The sequence below is a fragment of the Phalacrocorax carbo genome, chromosome 26 (genome assembly GCF_963921805.1).
Source record: "Phalacrocorax carbo chromosome 26, bPhaCar2.1, whole genome shotgun sequence".
Classification (NCBI taxonomy): Eukaryota; Metazoa; Chordata; class Aves; order Suliformes; family Phalacrocoracidae; genus Phalacrocorax; species Phalacrocorax carbo.
In genome coordinates this window covers 4,554,093-4,572,972 of record NC_087538.1, presented here as the reverse complement: position 1 = coordinate 4,572,972, position 18,880 = coordinate 4,554,093, and the positions used below count along the sequence as shown (strand labels likewise).

The following is an 18,880-nucleotide window of genomic DNA, read 5'->3' as shown; positions in this document are numbered from 1 at the left end:
ACCCCCCCCCAAAATACCCACCCTGGAGGGAGGTTGGGACCCCCCCCCAAAATACCCACCCTGGAGGGAGCTTGGGGACCACCCCCCAAAATACCCACCCTGGGGGGAGCTTGGGGACCAGCCCCCAAAATACCCACCCTGGGGGGAGCTTGGGGACCCCCCCCCAAAATACCCACCCTGGGGGGAGGTTGGGACCCCCCCCAAAATACCCACCCTGGAGGGAGCTTGGGGACCCCCCCCAAAATACCCACCCTAGAGGGAGGTTGGGACCCCCCCCAAAATACCCACCCTGGAGGGAGGTTGGGACCCCCCCCAAAATACCCACCCTGGGGGGAGGTTGGGACCCCCCACCACAAAATACCCACCCCGGGGGGAGCTTGGGGACCCCCCCCCAAAATACCCACCCTGAGGGGAGCTTGGGACACATACACCCCCAAAATACCCCCCAAAATAGCCACTTTGGGAGAAGGTTGGGACCCCCCCCTCAAAAATACCCACCTGGATCCACCCTGGGGGGAGGTTGGGGACCCCCCTCCCCAAAATACCCTCCTTGGCCTCACCCTGGGGGGAGGTTGAGACACCCCCTCCCCCCCAAATACCCCTCCTGGGCCCACCCTGGGGGGGAGGTTGGGAACCTTCCCCCCCCCCAATACGCCCCGTGGGGTGCAGCGATGCTCCCCACCCCGGTGGGTGCTCAAGTTGGGGGTCTTCCCCCCCCCTTTTCTCAGTGGGTTGGGGGAGGGGGTTCAGAGACACCCCCCCCCACCCCCCAAAACCCCCAATGCGGGGTCTGCAGGAGCTCAGCCCGCAGCCAGCGTGCCGTGGGGTGCAGGGGTTCCCGGGGACCCCCACCCCCGGCCCCAAAACGCGCCCCCCGCCGCCCCGCCGGCAGCTGAGGGGTTAAGGCAAGGCTGGAGCCGGGGGAGGCGGCTCCGGGCCGTGGATTCACTTCCCAGGTCAGGGGATCCCGGGGGCGACCGGGGAGACACGCGTGGGACCCCCGGGAAGCGGCGGGGTGCGACCCCCGGGGGCGCGGCCGGGAGCAACTGGGGCGGGGGGAACCCCACGACAGCCCCCCACCCCCCCACCCCCGAACCCCGGGAGCTCGGAGAGGGGCTGCACTTGGGGGGAGGGGGAGCCCCACGTCCCCACCCCACGATCCCACCCCACGATCCCACCCCACGATCCCACCCCACGACCCCCGGGGGCGCGGCCGGGAGCAACTGGGGCGGGGGGAACCCCACGACAGCCCCCCACCCCCCCCCCCGAACCCCGGGAGCTCGGAGAGGGGCTGCACATGGGGGGAGGGGGAGCCCCACGTCCCCACCCCACGATCCCACCCCACGATCCCACCCCACGATCCCACCCCACGACCCCCGGGGCCGCGGCTGGGATGAACTGGGGCGGGGGGAACCCCACGACGACCCCCCACCCCCGAACCCCGGGAGCTCGGAGAGGGGCTGCACTTGGGGGGAGGGGGAGCCCCACGTCCCCACCCCACGACCCCACCCCACGACCCCACCCCACGATCCCACCCCACGACCCCCGGGGCCGCGGCTGGGATGAACTGGGGCGGGGGGAACCCTACGACGACCCCCCACCCCCGAACCCCGGGAGCTCGGAGAGGGGCTGCACTTGGGGGGAGGGGGAGCCCCACGACCCCACCCCACGATCCCACCCCACGACCCCCGGGGGCGCGGCCGGGAGGAACTGGGGCGGGGGAACCCCACGACAGCCCCCCACCCCCCACCCCCGAACCCCGGGAGCTCGGAGAGGGGCTGCATTTGGGGGGAGGGGGAGCCCCACGACCCCACCCCACGACCCCATCCCACGATCCCACCCCACGATCCCACCCCATGACCCCCGGGGGCGCGGCCGGGAGGAACTGGGGCGGGGGGAACCCCACGACAGCCCCCCACCCCCCCCCCCCGAACCCCAGGAGCTCGGAGAGGGGCTGCACTTGGGGGGAGGGGGAGCCCCACGACCCCACCCCACGATCCCACCCCACGATCCCACCCCACGACCCCCGGGGCCGCGGCTGGGATGAACTGGGGCGGGGGGAACCCCACGACAACCCCCCACCCCCGAACCCCGGGAGCTCAGAGAGGGGCTGCACTTGGGGGGAGGGGGAGCCCCACGACCCCACCCCACGATCCCACCCCACGACCCCCGGGGGCGCGGCCGGGATGAACTGGGGGAGGGGGAACCCCACGACAGCCCCCCACCCCCCACCCCCGAACCCCGGGAGCTCAGAGAGGGGCTGTACTTGGGGGGAGGGGGAGCCCCACGACCCCACCCCACGACCCCACCCCACGATCCCACCCCATGACCCCCGGGGGCGCGGCCGGGATGAACTGGGGCGGGGGGAACTCCACAACACCTCCCCCACGACCCCCCCCCCATACGACCCCCAGGGGCCTGGAGTGGGGCCAGGCTGCATTAGTTGGGGGGAGACAGGGACACCCCCATGACCCCTCAGAGACCCCCAAGACCCCCAGGAGCATAGACTAAGGACAGGCTGCATTGGGGGGGGGACACCCCACATGACCCCTCAGAGACCCCCAAGACCCCCAGGAGCATAGAGTAAGGACAGGCTGCATTGGGGGGGGGACCCCCATGACCCCTCGGAGACCCCCAAGACCCCCAGGAGCATAGAGTAAGGACAGACTGCATTGGGGGGGGGACCTCCATGACCCCTCGGAGACCCCAAGACCCCCAGGAGCGTAGAGTAAGGACAGGCTGCATTGGGGGGGGGACCCCCATGACCCCTCGGAGACCCCCAAGACCCCCAGGAGCGTAGAGTAAGGACAGGCTGCATTGGGGGGGGGACCCCCATGACCCCTCGGAGACCCCCAAGACCCCCAGGAGCGTAGAGTAAGGACAGGCTGCATTGGGGCGGGGGGCCCCTAGGACCCCCAGGAGCCCCCCATAACCCCCCACAATGGGGGGACGCCCATCCCCAGCTCCCTGAATCCTGGTATCGATGCCCCGTGGTGGGACAGCACCCCCCCACGAGCCCCCCCAGATCCCCCCAGGACCTTCCTCACCACCCCACATCCATTTATTTTTTTCCCCCCCCAGAAATCCCTTTTTTAGGGAGAAATCCTAAAACCCAAACCCCGGAGGGAAGCGGGGTGACGGCTTTTGGGGTCGTCCCCGTTGGGGTCGTCCCCGTTGGGGTTGTCCCCATGGAGCCAATGACCACGGAGGATGCTGCTGCGCCTCTCGTCCCCGTCCCGACAGCCTGCGGTGGGGACACCGTGGTCCCGCCGGGTAAGTGTCCCCAGGGTTGGGGCCGAGGCGGGGTGGGGTTGGGTGGGTGGTGGAGAAGTGGTTTTGGTGGGGACAAGAGTCTGGGGACGCGTCGTGGTGGCGCTTTGTCCCCATGTAGGGCTCTCGTCATGTGTCATGACGTGTCACGACCCCAAACCTTCTGCCACCGTGACACCAAACCTTGTCCCACCATGAATCCGCCCCTTCTGCCATGGTGTCCCCAAAACTTCTCCCACCGTGGCCTCAACCCTTCTCTCACCATGTCCCCAACCCTTCTCCCACTGTGACCCCATCCTTTCTGCCACTGCGACCCCAAACCTTCTCCTACCATGCCCCCGAACCTTGTCCCACCATGGCCTTCTGCCACTGTGACCCCAAACCGTGTTCCACCATGGCCTTCTGCCACTGTGACCCCAAACCTTCTCCTACCATGACCCCAAACCTTGTCCCACCATGGCCTTCTGTCACTGTGACCCCAAACCTTCTCCTACCATGACCCCAAACCTTGTCCCACCATGGCCTTCTGCCACTGTGACCCCAAACCTTCTCCTACCATGACCCCAAACCGTGTTCCACCATGGCTTTCTGCCACTGTGACCCCAAACCATGTTCCACCATGGCCTTCTGTCACTGTGACCCCAAACCTTCTCCTACCATGACCCCAAACCTTGTCCCACCATGGCCTTCTCCCACTGTGACCCCAAACCTTCTCCTACCATGACCCCAAATCTTGTCCCACCATGACCTTCTGCCACCGTGACCCCAAACCTTCTCCTACTATGACCCCAAACCTTGTCCCACCATGACCTTCTGCCACCGTGACCCCCAACCATGTTCTACCATGACCATCTGCCACCGTGACCCCAACCCTTCTCCTTCCATGACCTTCTGCCACCATGTCCCTGACCCTTGTCCCACCACATCCCCAACCTGCATCCCACCGCATCCCCGTCCCTTCTGCCATGCTGTCCCCACCCCTTGTCCCACCACGTCTCCAACCCTCCTACCATGACCCTAACCCCTCTCCCAGCGTGACCCCAAACCTTGTCCCACCATGAATCCATCCCATCTGCCATCATGTCCCCATCGTTTCTGCCACCACATCCCCATCCCTTCTGCCATGGTGTCCCCAAACCCTGTCCCACCATGAATCCATCCCTTCTGCCATGGTGTCCCCAAACCTTCTCCCACCACATCCCCAGCCCTTCTGCCATGGTGTCCCCAAACCTTCTACCATGACCCTAACCCCTCTCCCAGCGTGACCCCAAACCTTGTCCCACCATGAATCCATCCCATCTGCCGTGGTGTCCCCAAACCTTCTCCCACCACATCCCCAGCCCTTCTACCGTGACCTCAACCCTTCTCCCAACATGACCCAAACCTTGTCCCACCATGTCCCCAACCCTTCTCGTGGTGGTTTCTGCCTTGGAGCCTTGATCCGCTCCCGGGGCCGCCTGGTTCTTGGCTGACCATTCCCCTGAGCCGTAACCCGTGTGGTTCCCCGTCCCTGCCCCACGTTAACCCCCCTCCCAGCTGGAGAGGGCTGCTGGGGACGGTCTCTCTCCCCAACAGATTTGGGGTCAATCAAGGAGGAGGAGAAATGGCAGCAGGATGCCTCTGAGGAAGTGGACGCACCCGTGGAACCCCCAACCTCCAGCTCGCAGCAGTCCCCAAGGACCCATCCTGGGGGTTCCCCACTCCCAGGGGACAACGGGAGCGAAGAGGCACCCAACACCTGCCGGGAATGCGGGAAGAGCTTCCGTTGCCGCTCGGCGTTGGTGAACCACCATCGGATACACACGGACGAACGACCCTTCGGCTGCCAGGATTGCGGGCGCCGCTTCAACCGCCGTTCCAACCTGACCACCCACCGGCGCATCCACACCGGCGACATGCCCTACAAGTGTCCCGACTGCGGGAGGTGCTACCGCGTCAGCTCCACGCTCCTCCGGCATCGGAAGACGCACACGGATGAACGGCCTTACCGGTGCGAGGAATGCGGGAAGAGCTTCAGGCACAGATCGACGTTGACCATCCATCACCGCGTGCACTCCGGGGAGAGGCCCTACAAGTGCCCCGAGTGCCACAAGAGCTTCAAGAACAGCTCGGAGCTGGTGCGACACGGGCGGATCCACACCAGCGAGCGGCCCTACGATTGCTCCCAGTGCGGGCGGCGGTTCGGCGACAGCTCCCAGCTCGTCCGGCACTGGCGGACCCACACCGGCGAGCGGCCCTACAGTTGCTCCCAGTGCGGGCGGCGGTTCGGCGACAGCTCCCAGCTGGCGCGGCATCAGCAGACGCACGCCGTCAAGCACAAGCATCCCGACCCAACCTGCGGGAAGAGCTTTTCCAACCACCCCAGGCTCGCCAAACATCCATGGGTTCACGCCGGGGAGAAAGATTTTAGCTGCCCCGACTGCGGCCGAGGCTTCAACCGTCGCTCCAACCTCCTGGTTCACCAGCGGTCCCACCTGGAGCGGAAACCCTATATTTGCCTGGATTGCCCCAAAAGCTTCACCAGCAGCACCCAACTCATCCAGCATCGGCAGATCCACAGCGAGGAGAAGCCTTAGGGTTGCGCCAAGAGCTTTTGGCGCAGCTCCGGTCTCGTTTCGCATCGCAAGGGGCGCCGGCCAAAGATGGGGACCGCCCCACTGAGGGACCGTCCCCATCCTGGTCGCATCTCAGACCTGCCTACTCACCACAGTGGTCCCTGGTGGTAGCGCCGAGGGGTAACCAATCCACCCACCCTCACCCCACCAGCTATTATTTTTCTTTCCATTTATGTTTTTATATATCAAAGGATTTTTTTTTGGGGGGGGGGAGGGGTGTTTTTAAAAAAAAACCACACACACACACACCCCCCATCCTCTGTTTTTTTGCCTTATAGATGAGGGGAAGGGAGGGGAAACCCATGAGCTTCACCGAAATAAAAAGAAATCGCCGTAAAATGGTTTTTTTTTTCTAGATGTCTCAGTTCAATTTATTTTTTTTCAGCCCTATTTAGGGTCTTTTTAAGGGCTGGGGATGGATCAAAAGAAAATCACGGCCGAAATAAAACCATCTGCGTGTCGGCATCTGTGCTGGTTCTGGCTGGGACGGAGTTAAATTTTCTTCCTGGTAGCTAGTACTGGGGTTTGGATTTGTGCTGGAAACAGTGCCGACAACCCAGGGATGTTCTTCGTTGTTGCTGAGCAGCGCTTACACAAAGCCAAGGCCTTTCCTGCACGAGGTCCTGCACGAGGACCGCTGACCCAAGGGGTGGCCCCCCCCACCCCCACCCCGCCCCACCGTATGACGTCGTGCTCAGCGTATAAAGCTGGGGAGGGGGGAAGAAGAAGGAACGGGGAGGGGAACGCTGTCTTCCCGAGTAACCGTTACGCGTGATGGAGCCCTGCTTTCCCGCCCGCCGGCCCGTGGGAAGGAGCGAAGGAATTCCTTGTGTGGCTTCGCTTCCGTGCTCACCTTTCGCTTTTCCCATTAAACCACCTTTAGCTCAACCCGTGAATTTTTCTCGTTTTTCACTCTTCCGATTCCCTCCCCCATCCCACCCGGGGCGGTTGGGGTTGGGGTTGGGGGGCGGGAGCGAGCGTCTGCGTGGGGCTGAGTTACCGGCTGGGGTTAAACGGCGACAGCGTCGCGTGAGTATCTCTGCGGTGTGGGTGGAAGAGAACCTTTTTTTGAGAGGAAAACTGAAAAAATTCCCCAATTTTGTGGGGTCTGGGAGCATTTTCTTTACCCAGAGGGTGTGAGACACCCCCTCCCCACCCCAGGAAGCGGCCACAGGGGTGGTGGGGCTGGGGTGGAGACCCTGGGCTCTCCATCCCTCTCTATTTCCCTTGGACAAGGGTGAGGGTTCAAACCAAACCATGGATCGGGTTTATTTGGCACCCGTGGTTACGTCATAGGGTTGCAACATCCTTCCGAAACACGGCCACCGCGTGTCCTTGCCCTCCACCCATCCACAGAATTGTCCCACCACTCCCGTCCTTGCAGCACCATTGGGAAAACTCAACCCTAGAGACGGCCAAGCCCCATCCCTGGATGAAAACGAGGTGTTTTGGGTTCAACGAGTCCATAGCAAGGAGGTGAGTGGAGGAAAAGTTTATTGCTGCTGAGTTCTTGTTTATTTTTGGCAGCACGAAGGGAGCAAGAGCAGGACGTGGAGGTGGGCTGTGCCCATCTCCCTCCCTAAGATGTTGCAGGAGCCTCTTCTGAAGCCCTTTGGACAACTCAAGAGTTTATTCACCCAAAGATGAGCCGTAGATGGGCAGGACAGAGGTTGCATGACACCACCCAATACCATCACGTGGTAAAAAAAAAAAACTATCCCAAAAACCCTGTAAATGAGGAACAGCTCAGCCTGGTGTGTCCCAACAGGGTTGTGGGACCGTTTCCACCCCATTTCTTCCTTCCTGAAAAGCTGAGTCCCGAGCGGTGTCTTCCAAATCTTGGTCTGTGCCCAAATCCACCCACCATTTGGCTGTGGAAGAAGCCTGTGTTGCTTGATGCCACCAGAAGAAATTATTGGACCAAGAAGATGTGATTTTTCAGAGTCTAAAGCCAACGAGTCCACTCTTCTTAATGAACTTCTGCCATTGGTCTGAGCCCACCGCAGCAAGTGGGTAGTCCTACCTGCATTCATTCAGGTCCCTATGGGGAGCCAGGAGGATGCGGGGACCACCACCCACGTTCCTACCCAACGTGGGTCACCAGGTCTCTACCCAACGTGGGTCCTCCGATGGGTAATGAAGTTCGAACAGCGGATAAAGCTCTTCCCGCAGTCGGGGCACTCATAGGGCTTCCCTTCCCGGTGGGTCCTTTGGTGTTTAATCAAGGCAGAACTCACGGTGAAGCTCCTACCGCACTCAGGACACTCGTAGGGCTTCTCCCCGGTATGGATGCGTTGGTGGGTCATCAGGTTGGAGCTGCGGTTGAAGCTCTTCCCGCAGTCGGGGCAGCGGTAGGGTCTTTCACCCGTATGCGTCCGTTGATGCCTGATGAGATCCGAACTGTTCCTAAACCACTTCCCGCAGTCGACGCACCGGTAGGGCTTCTCCCCAGTGTGGACACGCTGATGGATGATGAGGCTGGAGCTCTGGCTGAACGTCTTCTCGCACTCCTCGCACTTATAGGGTCTCTCCCCGGTGTGGATCTTCTGGTGGCGGATCAGGTAGGAGCTGACGCTGAAGCTCTTCCCACACTCGGGACACTTGTAGGGTCTTTCCCCCGTGTGGGTGCGTTGATGGGACGTGAGGTTGGAGCTCTGGTTGAAGCCCTTCCCGCAATCGGGGCATTTGTAGGGCTTCTCGCCGGTGTGTAAGCGTTGGTGGGTGATGAGCGTGGAGCTGTCACTGAAGCTCTTCCCGCAGTCGGGACACTTGTAGGGTTTCTCCCCGGTGTGCAGACGTTGATGGGTGATGAGATGGGAGCTACGGCTGAAGCTCTTCCCGCACTCCAAGCACTTGTAGGGCTTCTCACCGGCGTGCAACCGCTGGTGCACCGCCAGGTTCGAGCTACGGCTGAAGCTCCGACCGCATTCCTCGCAGATGGTCGGTCTTTCCTCCTCCGAGCTTCGCGGGGTGGGTTTCCAACCTCTCCCCGTGGAGCTTCTTGGCTTTTCCTCCCCGTTGACCTCCTGCTCCACGGAGCCCTTCAAAACGGCCTCTTCCGCAAGGTTCTGCCCGTGGGGTTTCTCCTCCGTGTTCTCCATCCGCATCTCATCGCCTGCCGGAGGAAGGAACAAGGAGGGGAAAGGGATTTGCATCCGTGCCAGAGGGAAGGGGAAGGAGATCCTCCCAGATCCGCCTCCGGGAGGACGGAGTCGGCAACAGGGCTGTCCTACAGCCAGAAGCGACGCTCGGCTGGAGGACGGAGGAGACAGGATGAAAGGTCAACCAACTTCCTCCTCACCTGCCTGGGTATCTCGTAGCATCTCCTCTTCCTCGCAGCCGCCTCCTCCTGATCCGGCCAAGGTTTGGGAATGGGAAATCCTGGTTTTGGGAGGAAAAAAACCCCAAGCTGTGAGCGTGTTTCCCAGTTTGGGTTGTGGGTTGCTCCTGCCCAAGTCCAGCCCTACTGGGAAGTGGCTGCACAGGACGCCACCAGCATCCTGTGACCATAAAACCCTCCAAAGCACCAAGATACAGCCCCAAACCCCTCCAAAACACCAAGATACAGCCCCAAACCCCTCCAAAACACCAAGATACAGCCCCAAACCCCTCCAAAGCACCAAGATACAGCCCCAAACCCCTCCAAAGCACCAAGATACACCCCATAAAACCCTCCAAACCACCAAGATTCAGCCCCAAACCCCTCCAAAGCACCAAGATACAGCCCCAAACCCCTCCAAAGCACCAAGATACACCCCATAAAACCCTCCAAACCACCAAGATACAGCCCCAAACCCCTCCAAAGCACCAAGATACGGCCCATAAAACCACTCCAAACCACCAAGATTCAGCCCCAAACCCCTCCAAAGCACCAAGATACAGCCCCAAACCCCTCCAAAACACCAAGATACAGCCCCAAACCCCTCCAAAACACCAAGACACACCCCATAAACCACTCCAAACCACCAAGATACAGCCCCAAACCCCTCCAAAACACCAAGATACAGCCCCAAACCCCTCCAAAACACCAAGACACACCCCATAAACCACTCCAAAACACCAAGATACAGCCCCAAACCCCTCCAAAGCACCAAGATACAGCCCCAAACCCCTCCAAAGCACCAAGATACAGCCCATAAAACCACTCCAAACCACCAAGATTCAGCCCCAAACCCCTCCAAAGCACCAAGATACAGCCCCAAACCCCTCCAAAACACCAAGATACAGCCCCAAACCCCTCCAAAACACCAAGATACAGCCCCAAACCCCTCCAAAACACCAAGACACACCCCATAAACCACTCCAAACCACCAAGATACAGCCCCAAACCCCTCCAAAACACCAAAATACAGCCCCAAACCCCTCCAAAACACCAAGATACAGCCCCAAACCCCTCCAAAACACCAAGATACAGCCCCAAACCCCTCCAAAGCACCAAGGCACAGCCCCAAACCCCTCCAAAACACCAAGACACAGCCCCAAACCCCTCCAAAACACCAAGACACACCCCATAAACCACTCCAAAACACCAAGATACAGCCCCAAACCCCTCCAAAACACCAAGATACAGCCCCAAACCCCTCCAAAACACCAAGATACAGCCCCAAACCCCTCCAAAGCACCAAGATACAGCCCCAAACCCCTCCAAACCACCAAGATACGGCCCATAAAACCCTCCAAACCACCAAGAAACAGCCCCAAACCCCTCCAAAACACCGAGATATGGCCCATAAATTCATCCAAAGCACCAAGGCACAGCCAAGATGCAGGTCCAGCTTTATGAACAGAGACCCATCCTCAAAAGGGAGGCGGAGGAGAAATAAGGAGCTTGTCCTGCTTGGGAAATGTGGTTTGGGAAGAGAAGGACCAGGGGCTTGTCCCTGCAAGCCCCGTCCCACCGGAGCTGGAGAGGGGACAAGGTGACGTCCCTGGCTCGGTCCCAAAAATCACTTGTTCTCAGCCCAAAACCACCCAACGCAGCACCCAGACGTGGGTGGGAAGGAAACGGGACGGTGGGGGACCACCTGCTTTGACCCAGAGGGGTGGGGGTCAGCAACCAGCCCACCATTGCTCCCTGTCTGTTGCACAGGGGGAAACTGAGGCAGGGACCACCAGCCCCAAAAAGGGGTCCCATAGGGCTGGGGAAGAAAAGAGCTCTGGGCTCCCCCTTCCCTGCTCCTTTGTGGGGAGGGGGGCTGTGGGGGGGGTGATGGTCCTTCCCAACCCAAGTGTCCTGGGGCCATGGGGGGGATGTCGGCACTGGGGCTGGGGTCTCCTAGCTGTGGGGTGATCCCTGCTCCGGTGCCCTGGGGGTCCCAGGGGTCCACTCTGTCTGGGCTCACCCCTCTCCAGGCTCCTGGGGGTCCCCCAGCTCCGGGATTGCCACTCTTGGGGGTCCCAGGGATCCCCAGCTCCAATATCACCTCTCTCAGGGGTCCCAGGGGTCCCCCAGCTCCAGCATCGCCTCTCTTGGGGGTCCTGGGGATCCCCACTTCTGGGCTCACCCCTCTCTGGGGTCCTCCATGCTCCAGGCTTCCCCCTCTCTGGGCTGCTGGGGGTCCCGGGGTCTCCAGCTCGAGGATTGCCTCTCTTGGAGGTACTGGGGATCCCCAACTCTTGGATCCCCATCTCTGGGGTCCTCCATGCTCCAGGCTCCCCCCTCTCTGGGCTGCCAGGGGTCCCAGGGGTCCCCCAGATCCAGGATCGCCTCTCCCGGGGGTCCCAAGGGTCCCCCAGCTCTGGGATCGCCTATCTCCAGGCTGGCGGGGGGGGGGGGGGGTGTCCCCCAACTGAAGGATCTCCTTTCTCGGGGGTCCTGGGGGTCCCCCAGCTCCAGCATCACCACTCTCGGGGGTCCTGGGAATGCCCAGCTCCGGGATGGCCCCTCTCCAAGCCGCCGGGGGTCCCGGGGGTCCCCAGCTCTGGGCTCCCCTCTCCTGGCTCCCCACTCCTCCGGGCTCCCGGGGTCCCCCCCCCCTCCGGACTCGCCCCTCTCCGGGCTGCCGGGGGGGGGTGTGTGTGGGTGTGTTTGTGCCCCCCAGCTCCAGGACCGCCTCTCCCGGGGGTCTCAGGGGTCCCCCCGCTCCAGGCTCCCCCCCTCTGCGGGTTCCCGGGGCTCCCCACGCCCGGGTCTCCCGGGGGCTCCGGGACCGGTGCCGCCCCCCCCCCCCCGCACCGCCCCCCCCCCCCGGTACCGGCCGTTCGTTGCGGGGCTGCGGGTTGACAATGGAGGCGGCGGCGGCGGTGCCTGACCCAGGAAGACCAACCCCCAAAGAGGGGGGGGCCCCCCCCCCTCCCGCATCCCTCCACCCCCCCATCCCCACCCCCCCCCACCCCCGCCCGGGCCCTCTGCCGGCAGCCGCACCCGCGTATCCCACCCCCACCCCCCCCCGAAAACACCGCACCTCCCGGGACCCCCCCCATGTCCCCCCCCCGGGATATTTGTGGATAAGCTCCAAACACACCCCCCCCAAATAAACCTACAAGGACACACCCCCCCCATGTCCCCCCCCCGGGATATTTGTGGCTCAGCTCCAAACACCCCCCCCAAATAAACCTACAAGGACATCCCCCCCCCCCATGTCCCCCCCCCCAAGGGATATTTGTGGCTCAGCTCCAAACACCCCCCCCCCCAAATAAACCTACAAGGACATCCCCCCCCCCCATGTCCCCCCCCCCAAGGGATATTTGTGGCTCAGCTCCAAACACCCCCCCCCCCAAATAAACCTACAAGGACAACCCCCCCCATGTCCCCCCCCCCAAGGGATATTTGTGGATCAGCTCCAAACACCCCCCCCCAAATAAACCTACAAGGACCCCCCCCCCATGTCCCCCCCCCCAAGGGATATTTGTGGCTCAGCTCCAAACACCCCCCCCAAATAAACCTACAAGGACACCCCCCCCTCATGTCCCCCCCCCCATGTCCCCCCCCCCCCAAGGGATATTTGTGGCTCAGCTCCAAACACCCCCCCCCCCAAATAAACCTACAAGGACACCCCCCCCCCCCATGTCCCCCCCCCCAAGGGATATTTGTGGCTCAGCTCCAAACCCCCCCCCCCCCAAATAAACCTACAAGGACACCCCCCCCCCCCATGTCCCCCCCCCCAAGGGATATTTGTGGCTCAGCTCCAAACACCCCCCCCCCCCAAATAAACCTACAAGGACACCCCCCCCCCCATGTCCCCCCCCCCAAGGGATATTTGTGGCTCAGCTCCAAACACCCCCCCCCCCAAATAAACCTACAAGGACACCCCCCCCCCCCCATGTCCCCCCCCCCAAGGGATATTTGTGGCTCAGCTCCAAACACCCCCCCCCCAAATAAACCTACAAGGACACCCCCCCCCCCCATGTCCCCCCCCCCAAGGGATATTTGTGGCTCAGCTCCAAACCCCCCCCCCAAATAAACCTACAAGGACACACCCCCCCATGTCCCCCCCCCAAGGGATATTTGTGGATAAGCTCCAAACACCCCCCCCCCCCCAAATAAACCCACAAGGACACCCCCCCCCCCATGTCCCCCCCCCCAAGGGATATTTGTGGCTCAGCTCCAAACACCCCCCCCCCAAATAAACCTACAAGGAGCCCCCCCCATGTCCCCCCCCAAGGGATATTTGTGGCTCAGCTCTGGAGCCCTGCAAGCTCCAAACATACCCCCTCCCCCCCCCAAAAAAAAAAACCCAAACACCTCCCACGGACCCCCCCCAATCCCCCAAATATCCCTATATTTGGAGCTCAGCTCTGGAGTCCTGCAAACGGAAACCCCCCACCCCCCACCCCCTTAGTCCTGAAGCCCCCCTTCCCCCCAAATATTGGGAGTTTTAACTTAATTTCACACTTTCCACGCAAAACGGCTGCATTTTATTACGCGCTTGGCCCCCGCTCGCAGCACAACGCAACTGAAAATTCGTTTTATTAAGATTTATTCACGAACTCGGCTTTCTCATTCCATTTTTTTTTTACCGTTCCCGAGACCTCCCCCCTTTTCTTTCACGCCGCGACGGGCTGAGAACCGACCGCTCGTCACAGCAGTGAGAAGCTCACGTCCCTCAGCCCCCTTCCCCGTCCCTGCGACCCCTAAAATTACTCATTAATGACCCGCAGCAATTAAAAAGCTCTCGAGGAAGACACCGGGCCAACGGCTTTAGGAAGAAACCGTTTATTTCAGAATAAGCGTGCGAAAAATTAGTACGTTTTACTGGATGGAAACGACAGGAAAGCCAATAATTCGCTAATATTGGGCAAAAATTAATTATAATATATATCATAATAATTAACGGCGTTACAGCATTTCCAATTCCTTGAGTGGATCATCCTCTTTTGAGCAACGCAGGCATCCTCTGGACTAATAACCATCCATAAGCGTGGGAAACCATCTTAAAATGGATCCCGACCGCCGATATTTGACTATTTTTAGAATATTTTCTGGAATTTGCCTGATTTTTCTGGTATTAAGGTAGCCGCTATTAAAATTTAAGTTGCATTAAAGTTTAAATTGTATTAAAGTTGATTTTGCCTCCTCCGTTCCCTCTTTCGATGGGTGAATAAGTGGTAATTTGGGGTGTTAAGAGTTAAAACCGCCTCCAGATTGGGTAGGAAAGATACAAATCGGTAAATTAATATTTGTAGCGCGGCTATAAAGAGTCACTCTACAGAAAATAACTCAAAGATTGTAAACATAAACGGCCATTCCCGGCGTAGATGAGCATCGTTTCGGTGGGTTCACGGGCGGGGGGCGTGATGGGAAATGACTCGGAATTAAGACAGGGATTAGGGGTTCAAAAGGAATTCCCTTCACCCACGGAGCCGCCCCCCACCCAAGCCCTGGCTCTTCAGCATCGACCGATGGCCGCCCTCTGCTGTTGGCCGGGTGAGAAGGAGCACGGCTCTGCCCAAAGACGTGGTGGGATGGGTTCTTCCAGAAGCTGTGGCTCACACGGTCAACCTACGTCCACGTTTCCACCGTAAGCAAAGCTTCCCAAGTGCCACCAGGCTTGTAGGTGACGTTGGGTGGCATCGCCGCAAGCAACCATGAACTTCAGCAAGAAGGCTTCTGGTGTCACCTTCTCATGAGGTTTCACCTTGGACCCGCAGCAGGGAGGCTTCTGGTGTCACCTTCTCACGAGGTTTCACCTTGGACCCACAGCAGGGAGGCTTCTGGTGTCACCTTCTCACGAGGTTTCACCTTGGACCCACAGCAGGGAGGCTTCTGGTGTCACCTTCTCACGAGGTTTCACCTTGGACCCACAGCAGGGAGGCTTCTGGTGTCACCTTCTCACGAGGTTTCACCTTGGACCCACAGCAAGAAGGCTTCTGGTGTCACCTTCTCATGAAGTTTCACCTTGGAGCCACCGTTGGGTCTAAAGGCAACGCAAAGCCAAGGAAACGCTCCCTTGGGTGACCCCTAAGGCATTTAGTAGCAACGTGGTCACCGTAAATTGGACGTTCTCATGAAGGAACAGTGTTTGGGGTCAACCACGGACCCATCCCCACCTCAAACAGCGATGACTGGAAGGGAACGCGAAGATTTCGCAGCGAGGTAGTCGTTGCGTCGAGCTTATTGACCGGGACTGGTCGATACCATCACGCACTTTCACGCCGGGCCCCAAAAAGGACGGGGTCCCCGCACGGGCCTAAGTTGGGCTGTGGTTGGACATCGCGACGGAGGCAGGTCAACTCATCAACGGTAAACGAGAAGGTGGGTCCGGTCTGGATGTAGTCGTTCATTCTACTCGCTCGACCCATTTTAAGGACCGGTTGGGATCCAAAAGTAGATGTTATATATTTTTTTTTCCCCAAAAAATCTTATAGGGACCCACTTCAGTAGAAACGGGGGATGAGGTCGAGGGCGAATTGAGAAGGGTGGTTGGAGGGTTGGCCGTGGTGACTTTGCGAGGAGAACGGACTCGGAGACGAGGGAATAACATTAAATTTAAGAGCCGGAGCCATCGGAGCCTTCGCCCAAAGGCGCTCCGCGCCAACGGGGCGAGAAGAATAAGGGTCATGCTACAAAATGACCGATGTAGGAGCCCCGCGTCACCAAGAATTCACTAACCCTGCGCTCAAATTGACACCTGGGCGTGCAAAGACTTACACAACCGTCGCTACCAGGTAGGAACACGGGGCACGTCGTCTTTGGATGAGTAACTCGGACCCGGTTGACGGACTTGGAGCATCTCCAACCCTTTTACTGTTGAGCTGTAGAAGCACCATCCGGACTCGTTAATCGCTCATCGCATCCCGCCCCCGCTCGGTGCCGGGCCTGCCCTCCCTCCGCCCCACGCTTGGGCGTATCACGCGCCGCGACGCCAGCCGCGGTCCTCCTGTGAATCTCCTGGTGCCTGGTGCGGTGGGAGGCTTGGCGGAAGGTTTTCTTGCAGATGGGGCAGGTATAGGGTTTTTCTCCCGTGTGGGTTCGTTGGTGGGTGACGAGGAGAAAATTAGAGTGGAAACTCTTCCCGCAGTCGGAGCACCTGTAAGGTCTCCCCTCGGTGTGGAACCGCTGGTGCTTCAGGAGAGCCGCGATGGCACCAAAACACTCCCCGCAACTGGGGCACTGAAAAGGTTTCTCCTCGGTGTGGCTTCTCCGGTGTCTCCTAAGGGTTGAGCTGTCATTGAAGCACTTCTCACAGTTGGGGCACTTGAAGGGTTTCTCTCCCGTATGGATTCGTTGGTGTTTCAGTAGGGTCCCGCTGTGGCTGAAGGCCTTCTCGCACTTGGAGCATCTATAGGGTCGCTCCCCGGTGTGGGTGGCGCGGTGGAGGACCAGAGCTGACTTTGCACGGAAGCTCTTACTACAGTAAGGGCATTTATAACGTCCCTCCCCTGGGTGGGCTCCCTGAGACGTCCTCTGCTTCTTCTTCACGTGGATCTTCCTGTGTTTGATGAGTCCAGAACTGTCCGTGTAGCTTTGCCCACAATCCATACATTTGTAGGGTTTCTCCCCGGTATGGCTTCGCTGGTGTCTCGTAAGGTGGGAGCTCAACCGAAAGCTTTTATTGCAGCTGAGACAGTTGTAGGGTTTCTCCCCGGTGTGGATTCTCTGATGGCCGGCAAGGTCTGAACTCATGATGAAGCTCTTCCCGCATTCGGGGCACTTGTAGGGTTTCTCCCCAGTATGGACCCGCTGGTGAACGATGAGGATCGATCTCCGGCTGAAACCCTTCCCCGCACACCGAGCACTTGAACGGCTTCTCCCCCGTATGGATCCGCTGATGAATGACCAGGTACCCGCCTCAAGCTGAAGTTCTTCCCGCACGCAAGACACCGAAAAGGGTTGTCCACGCTATGGGTGGCTTCGTGGGCCAGCAGATACGCGCTCAACCGAAAGGTCTTCCCGCAAACGAGGCAGACGTAGGATTTATCCCGGGTGTGGGTCTTCCGATGGGTGCTGAGGGTGGAAGTAAGGCGGAAACGCTTCCCGCAGTCCGGGCACTTGTAGGGTTTCTCACCCGTGTGGATCCGTTGATGCTTGTTGAGAGCTGACCCAACTCGGAAACCCCTTCCCGCACTCGTGGCAGGTGAAGGGCTTTTCACCGGTGTGGATGCGCTGGTGGGGGATGAGGAAGGACCTCCGACTGAAGATCTTCCCGCAGTCGGGACAGCTATGGAGGGCCTTGTGCATGGCGCCTTCTGCCTCCCCAGCAACGGTCTTCCTCTTCGTGCCGCGGCTGTAGGCGCTCTTCGTTGCACGGCCCCCATGGCGGGCTTGCAGCCGTCCACCCTTTCTTGGTGACGGGCGTCCACGGGAGTCGTTGCTTGGTCCTTCAGAGGGTTGTAGCGGTTCACTCTCATACTCGCACTGTGCCGTTGGGTTTGGCTCTTGAGGGGCGTCCACCTCACACAGATCCCAACACAGCTGAGACCCTTCTGGTTCCTCCAGACCGTTTTCCTTCCCATCCGCCATCTCGTCAGCTGTAGGAACGAAGATCCCAAGCGCAAGTCAGGGCAACACCTTTACCAACGTTCTTATGAAAGTTCAAGGCTCTGATGATCGAATCTAGCCTGCTCAGCCGCTCCAGGGGTACCACAGGGGGGTGGTGGTGACCCCAGGCTACAACCCCACACGGATGCAGCTCACGGGGCATGAGGACACACGGGACCCTGCTAACGGAGGGTTATCAGATGGAGAAGGTCCATGTGGACCTCTGGGGTGAGGAAACACCATCGCACCCCTTCTCCTCCCCTGCTGCCCACCTGCCCAAGGGTCCTCCCGCATCCACAGCCCACCCCTTGCTCCACTGGGAAGACCTGGAGAAGAAAGAGGATGCAGTGACGGGGTCCCAACGGTCACTTCGCACCCCAAGGGTGGGATGGGTCCGACCACCGTGTGTCCCAAAGCATCATCAACCACCAGCATCCATCCGGACCTGGTGGTAGCACCCATGCGTTGGGCATGACCCCCAACCACCACCACCCCCCCCTCCCCAGCCACCCCTGGGACCCACGGAGCTCAGCCCCACGGCGCAGCCCGTGGATCCCCCCCCCCCCCCGCCACAGGCGGGAGCGTGGGGCTCAGAGGGGGGCTGGGGCTGTCCCGGGACCCCCCTCCCCGGTTACCTGCGATGCTCCCGGGGGCGGGGGGCTGCGGGGGCGCTCGGTGGTCCCCGCGCAGGCGGCTCCTGCTGTGACCCGGATACAGTGAGTAGTGGAGCCGCAGCCTTCCTCCTCTTCCTCCGCCTCCACCCCTCCTCTTCCTGCTCCTGCTCCTCCTCCATCCCTCCTCCTGCTCCTCCTCCTCCCGCTCCTCCTCCTCCATCCCTCCTCCTCCTCCATCCCTCCTCCTCCTCCTCCTCCTCCCGCTCCTCCTCCTCCATCCCTCCTCCTCCTCCATCCCTCCTCCTCCTCTATCCCTCCTCCTCCCGCTCCTCCTCCTCTATCCCTCCTCCTCCTCCTCTCTATCCCTCCTCCTCCTCTATCCCTCCTCCTCCTCCTCTATCCCTCCTCCTCCTCCTCTATCCCTCCTCCTCCTCTATCCCTCCTCCTCTATCCCTCCTCCC

At 60.5% G+C, this 18,880-nt stretch overlaps 2 protein-coding genes across 4 annotated transcripts; one reads left to right on the top strand and one right to left on the bottom strand.

Moving 5' to 3' along the window:
* Positions 1–936: 936 nt before the first annotated feature.
* LOC135317625 (zinc finger protein 239-like) lies at positions 937–6,132 on the top strand. Of its 3 annotated transcripts, none has more exons than XM_064474024.1 (3): positions 937–1,015; positions 3,082–3,273; positions 4,813–6,131. In XM_064474024.1, exons 2-3 carry the CDS (start codon positions 3,189–3,191, stop codon positions 5,844–5,846), a joined length of 1,119 nt encoding a protein of 372 aa, XP_064330094.1. In that variant the 5' UTR covers positions 937–1,015; positions 3,082–3,188; the 3' UTR covers positions 5,847–6,131. The 3 variants fall into 3 exon arrangements, with proteins under 3 accessions (XP_064330094.1, XP_064330095.1, XP_064330096.1); XM_064474025.1 differs by having other exon boundaries at positions 4,846–6,130; XM_064474026.1 differs by lacking the exon at positions 937–1,015 and having other exon boundaries at positions 3,083–3,273; positions 4,813–6,132.
* Positions 6,133–6,982: 850 nt separating this feature from the next.
* LOC104050557 (zinc finger protein 271) lies at positions 6,983–18,852 on the bottom strand. The gene is given in 5 exon segments (XM_064474082.1): positions 6,983–8,836; positions 16,189–17,049; positions 17,051–17,116; positions 17,118–17,795; positions 18,441–18,852. Coding segments are annotated over 5 exon segments (2,664 nt in total). The 5' UTR covers positions 18,657–18,852; the 3' UTR covers positions 6,983–7,993.
* Between the last annotated feature and the right edge of the window lie 28 nt (positions 18,853–18,880).